This window comes from Trifolium pratense, linkage group LG2 (assembly GCF_020283565.1).
Source record: "Trifolium pratense cultivar HEN17-A07 linkage group LG2, ARS_RC_1.1, whole genome shotgun sequence".
Taxonomy (NCBI): Eukaryota; Viridiplantae; Streptophyta; class Magnoliopsida; order Fabales; family Fabaceae; genus Trifolium; species Trifolium pratense.
The window spans coordinates 14,072,053-14,078,591 of NC_060060.1; the positions used below are offsets into that span (position 1 = coordinate 14,072,053).

The 6,539-nt window shown below is 31.9% G+C and overlaps 1 protein-coding gene across 1 annotated transcript; it reads right to left on the reverse strand.

The window, feature by feature from the left end:
- Nucleotides 1–48: 48 nt before the first annotated feature.
- Nucleotides 49–2,995, reverse strand: LOC123906031 (probable serine/threonine-protein kinase PIX13). The gene is made up of 5 exons (XM_045955861.1): nt 2,740–2,995; nt 2,110–2,438; nt 1,218–1,353; nt 981–1,123; nt 49–680 (listed from the first exon to the last, which is right to left on the reverse strand). Exons 1-5 carry the CDS (start codon nt 2,807–2,809, stop codon nt 195–197), a joined length of 1,164 nt encoding a protein of 387 aa, XP_045811817.1. The 5' UTR covers nt 2,810–2,995; the 3' UTR covers nt 49–194.
- Nucleotides 2,996–6,539: the final 3,544 nt, after the last annotated feature.

A 6,539-nucleotide genomic window follows, 5' to 3' on the forward strand; every position in this document is an offset into this window, starting at 1 on the left:
TGTTACCAGCTCAAACAATGAAGAAAAATCAAAAGAGTTTTCTCCAACTAACAAAATAACTAGTGCCCCTGGGACACTATTTAGCATGACTATAAAACATAAATATCTATAAAAATGACTGATCAAAACTTATTTGCCGAATTACATGTTCAACTTCTATTTCTAAATGCAAAAATTGGCTTTTGTAAATTGTACTACATAGTTGCAGACTTAGTACAATGATTCTTGGATATTTTCCTTCTATCCTTGATAGCGTTTATGCCTTCTAATGTCTCCAAAACATCTTCCATAGAAGGACGTTTTTTAGGATCAGATTCAAGGCAATTAAGAATAAGCTGAGCTGTTTCGAATGCTGCTTTTAGTGAATATTGGCCATCTAACCTATAATCCACAATGTTACCTTTCAACTTTCTTTTATCAGAAAGAGAAGGCTTAATCCATTCAACTAGATTTTGCTTCTCTGTGGCTCTTTTTCTATCAAGTGCTTGCAACCCTGTCAACATTTCAAGCAGCACCACACCAAATCCATAAACATCGCTCTTCACATACAAATGACCTGTTGCAATGTATTCTGGAGCGGCATAACCATACGTGCCCATGATTCGAGTAGTCACGTGTGAATCTTCTCCAGATGGTCCAAATTTCGCCAACCCAAAATCTGAAATTTTTGCATTGTAATTCTGTAGAAAAAAGACAGTGAAATATTATAAGATAAGAACAACCAGGAGGGTTCCAGAGGATGTTTGAGAGGAGTGACCGCACAAGGCACCAAAATTTCGGGGGGAACCATTGTTTTTTTTACTTAGTGTGTGTATGTGCGTGCGTGCACTCCCGTTTGTGTGCGTGCTTGCGTCCATGTGTTAAAAAATGACTTGTAAAAAAACGTGGCATCAACATTATAACTTGCATATGACACCCAAAATCTTAGGGACGGCCCTGAGAACAACATATAAGAGAGAAACTGGCCAAAAATAACTGACCTCATCAAGAAGTATATTGGAAGCTTTGAAATCTCTATATATGATTTGCTTTTCTGATGAGTGCAAGAATGCCAAACCTCGAGCTGCATCTATAGCGATTTTGAGTCTTGTGTTCCATGAAAGTGATTCTATGTTAGGATTTCCTAACCAAAACAAAAACACAAATGAGTTTAAACTCAAAAAATCCATCGCTAGTAATTTTTCACTTATTAACATTAATTGTTTCAAAGTTCATACTTTTAAAGAGATGGCTCTCTAAGCTTCCCCTTGGCATGAACTCGTACACAAGGAGAAATTCATCACCGTCCGTACAATAACCCAATAGCTTGACCAAATTGGGGTGAGAAATCCTTCCTAAAAAGTTGATTTCTGACTGCATTGTCACATGAAAAAAAGAAACTAAGAAATTAAAAAATCAGTTGAAATAGAATTTCTAGCATGCTTTAATAAACAAAAAATATGCGACCGCAATCCAACATGCAATATCAAGAATTACAATTGAGGCGGCATCATCTGCATTTAATTGTAATTCTCTATAATATCGAGGACAACCGCAATTATAATCGCAGTTTAAACGGGAGAGTTTCTGAGGGTGTTCTAGAGGAGCGACCACACAGGATCCCAAAATTTTAGGGGCACCATTTTTTTTTTTTAATTAGTGTGTGTATGGACGTAAAATGACTTGTTAAAAAATGATTTATAAAAAAACGTAGCACCAACATTATAACTTGTATAGGGTATGCAAAATTTCAGTGACAGCCCTGGGTTTAAAGCTTTACTTGTCAGTCAAAGTTTTTTTTTTTTTATTTCTATTCTAACATACAAGTGGCTTTAAATTATTATTTTTTTTTACGAAGTGGCTTTAAATTGTTGTCGGTTGCAATATAATGAATTTTGAGATTCTACAATAGTATATGGTCGAAATTTCAATCACGAAGGACACATTTTGTGATGATATAAAGGTTGTGACTGCAAACACAATTTAAAATCATGACTATACATATTATTAATCATAAATAATCTTACACTATATACATTTGACTATATAAAGATTGTTAATATATATCCTTCAAATTTTTTGGCACGACCCTCGTGCAAAGCATCTTCAAATAAATGAAAATTAACTGACCTGCCATTCTTGAACACCTTGCACACTATCTGACTTCAATTTCTTGATAGCCACCATCATTCCAGAACCAGCTTTGGTAGGGGTAAGTGTCTCAGCATTCAACCAACCTTTGTAAACTTTACCAAAACCACCTTCACCAAGCAATGCATCTAACTTGAAATTCTTTGTGGCAACTTTCAAATCTCCATAACTAAACTCCTTCAAATTTGGCATTTCTAGAAACTTCCCACTTATAGTTGTGCTTCCTTCTTTACTCTCATGTAAATTGCATGATGATGATGACTCTTTCTTAGTATTGCGATCCTCTTCACTAGTATTACTCCTTGAACCTGCCAATAAAAAGGAGTATGTTTCATAATGTACAAAAATATGGTTAATTAATTGAAATAACCAAAATTTTGATCGTATATTGAACTAACTTTTTTTTTGTCAAGTGATTTAGTGGCTAGACATTTTTTTTTTAAGGTGAATAGTGGGAGATATATTTGTGTAAATATTACTAAACTACACTTTATGTTAAATGTATAAATGTTGATTTTCATATTTTAATGCAAATTTATATAATATTAATGAGAGATATATTTTTCTTAAAAAAAAAAACTTTGTTTATAAAATCATATGATATCTTGCCTGAAGTGTGGGGAATATTGAGGGAAGAGGGTGGTGGTTGGCGAGAGAGTGAAGCAAAACATAGACCCATGTTATAATGTGAAGTCAACCAATAATGTTTAAGGAAAAAAAAGAGACACAGTGTGTGTGTGTGTATAACAATAACAACAACAAGAATGTCGTTTGTTGTTTGAATTAGTAAGTTGATTGGTAGTATTTATGCTTATGGTTGCCGTGTTGGCTTCGCGTTTGCCATAGTGCCCCACACCTGTTACACGAATTAAAAAACAAGGAAACTCAAACTATATATAGGATTTTGATTTATAATAATACAGTACCACAGGATTTTCTAGATCGTTTTTCTTTTTCCTCTATCACTTCACTTTTTGAAGATTATGAATTATTGAAACATATCCATGCTGGCATGCATGACCCAATGTGAACGAGAGGCTGGGTAGGAAAACTTTATTACACTTTCAAAGTCATTGACAATTATATGTAAAATCACTTATTTATTTTGAATGATATGTAAAATCACCTATTTGATTGAGTAAAGATTATCGCGTAAGAGTTAAAATTTAAATTTCAGTAACTCTATTTCTTCACCTTGAGTAAGGAAATGTTTTTGTAAGCTACTCTCTCTCTCTAATTATAATAAGTTTTTTTTCAAACATAAAATTTGTCCATAAATATAAGTCTTTTTTCAAATCCCTAGACACATTTATTACTACGTTTGAAATTCGAAAAGTCAACTATAAATACAATCTAGTAATTGTAACACTCAAAAAGTACATATTAATTACACTACCAATTTTTCTTAATATACGTGAAAAACCCCAACAGAGACTTATAATAAGGGACGGAGGGAATAATCATTATCAACGTTTTTTGCAAGAATTGTTTTTGTGATGTCAGTATTATCTTATCTAATTCTCAATCATCCAATCAAATCGTGATTATAGATTATGTTGACGTAAGCATTGACGTCAGTGTTGTCTAATCTAAATCTTAATCATTCAATTAGATCATTATCTCAAGCTCAAGGTAACTAAAGTTTCTGAAATTGCTGGTGAAAAGATTGATTTTATTTGGGAGCTCAAGTGATCAATGTTTTGACGGAAATGGATTCCCTGCAGTCAGTTTTTGACTGCAGGTTAATCTTAGCCATCCAAATTTATTAAAATATATTATTTATTTGATCAAAATTAAATCTAAGGGCTCTCATGCAGTGACTGCATGACTGCAACATGTTTTGACTGCATGGGATCCAGGTCCATGTTTTAACTACAATATATCGTGTCAATCCTACATAGGAGCTAGGGAAGTCTTCATTTATCATATTAAAGGTTATTCTAATTTGTACCAAAAAAAAAAGGTTATTCTAATTTTATTTCTTCAATAGTATCACTATAATACCTTAATTAATATGTTAATAAGAATTAATATAATCAAATTGAATGTTATATACAACACTCTAAAAGACTCGTGCATCGCATTTCGGGAGAACATGGGTTCAATTTCTAGGTGGAACAATTTTTTTGTCAAATTTTACTTATCTCGCGGTCGAATTTTGGACTACTAGGGCCTCTTTCCCCTAAAAATCAGAGAGTTATAAACAAAAAAAGAGACTCGTACCTTCGGCATTTAGTTTATATAAAAGATAGAATTGAAAGGAAACTACACTGAAATTTGGCACTTTACTGCTGCGAACTTTGTCATATGCCTTTTCAGCAATATTAGATTGTTGAAGATGTGATGAATCCTAATCCTAAATAGTCACATGTAAAAATTTATAGGGTTCTTTAAAAAGAAAAATCACTTATTTCACGATTTCTTATTTTATAGAAAATTTACCACTTTAGTCTCTAAATTATACGAGTCAAGATGATTTAATCACCATCACCATAATTTTAAAATTGAAACCAAAAACATTATGGTACTCCTTTTCACGCACGCGCATGCATCCCCTGTGGACTAGCATAGTACAATCGAACTAACAATAATTGATTTTACTTGCCAGCTGCATTCTTATTGCTTCCCACAAAGGGGAAAGTTTGTGTACTATTACTATTAGTATATGCTCTCTTCTTTTTCTTTTTTATATGCTTTTTGTTGATGAGATGGAAAAAAAACAGACAACACAAGAACAAAAAGAGAAAAAAAAAAAAAAACTAAGCTCTTGGACGAGCAACACCCATAATATCAGCCATCAACACGAGACTGAGTTGAGGATGACAACTATTCCAAATCTTCAAAGTATCATCGCAGGAGGCTCCAGTCTTCGCAAGCCAATCAGCACATTCATTATCCTCTCTAAGAGTATGCTGAAAAGAAACATTCCAATCCCCCTGGTGAAGATGACGAATATGTTGGATAAGCGGTGCATAAGGATGAAAGTGAGAAGTTCCATGAGAAGCAAAATTAACTGCTAGAGTGGAATCTGATTCAATAATAATATTTCTAAGTCCTTTAGCTTGAGCAATCTTGAGGCCATTTAAAATTGCATGAAGTTCGGCACATAAGGAAGTAGAGATGCCAATAAATTGTACAGTATTTATTTATATATTTATATACAACTAGTCTCACACCCGTGCGATGCACAGGTGTTATGTGGTATTTTATATTATAATGTTGAAAAATTATTCGTATAAATTGTAACAATAAGTATTATAAAATGAAAATAATAATAATAATATAAAAGTGATGTACTTATCACTTCCTCCAACCAATATATATACCTATATGTATAGAGAATGAGTACGGACCATCAAAATTGAATGAATTTTTTTTTTTTGTGGGGTGCGCCAGCCAATGCAATAGTGCAACGCATAGGCGACACACTAAAATTGAATGAAATATGATAATGATAATGATTATTATATATTTCAATCCCATAACCTAACTTTTTGCATAACCTTCACTCTTCTCTAAAATTATAATGTAATTAAGTCAATAATGTATACACTCTTCGTATTTTTTTGTGTGACTAAATTATAAACTCTTTGTTGTTTCTATGAAAACGGTTGACATTTAAATGGGATAAATGTTGAAAGAGAATCCAACCTTGTTCATCTTCATTGTCACTAAGAAATGTTATAATAATGTAGAAAAGTGTAACATCTTGTGACATCAATTTTTGGATAATTGGAGAGGTATAATTCAATAATAATGTAGAAAATTGTAACATCTTGTGACATCAATTTTTGGATAATTGGAGAAACATAATTCTTTATTATTTATTATGAGATTGATATAATATAAAAAAAAATAGAGATGAGAATGATATAATATAAGGAAGTGATGTGGAAACAAAAAAAAATAGAGATGAAAATGATATAATATAAGGAAGTGATGTGGCATTATTGTGTGATTTAATTGGATGTAAGTGGGTGATGTGGATTAGGGTTAAGATGGATAGTAGGAGAACTATCTAGGAATTATATATATATAGATATAGATAATTGTACAGTATTTCCTTACAAAAAAGTTACATAATTTTACCAACAATTGATTGATTCAAGTGGTAAGAAATTTTGACCTTTTAAATAAGTGGTCATAGTTTTGATCTCTAACTCTTGTGTATGGAAAAAAAAATTGATTCGCTACGATGATAATATTTTTTGATTTTCTCAATAATTCTTTAACTTATTAAAAAATAATGCATGTTTAAAATCACTAAAATATATGTATAGTATATATGCATATATTTATAATGTTTTATTGTAATTTTATCGGAGATGGGAACTCGACGAGACGATATGTATGATCCTATCTCCATCTCGAGTGTAGATCATCTTTAGTGTAAAGTTTCTCTAGTTAAA

Coding starts and splice junctions, on each gene's coding strand:
- LOC123906031 (XM_045955861.1), bottom strand. CDS start 2,809: ATGGGTCTATGTTTTGCTTCACTCTCTCGCCAACCACCACCCTCTTCC. Junction 2,439..2,739: donor CAATATTCCCCACACTTCAG/GCAAGATATCAT, acceptor TTTTATTGGCAG/GTTCAAGGAGTAATACTAGT. Junction 681..980: donor CCAATATACTTCTTGATGAG/GTCAGTTATTTT, acceptor TTTTTTCTACAG/AATTACAATGCAAAAATTTC.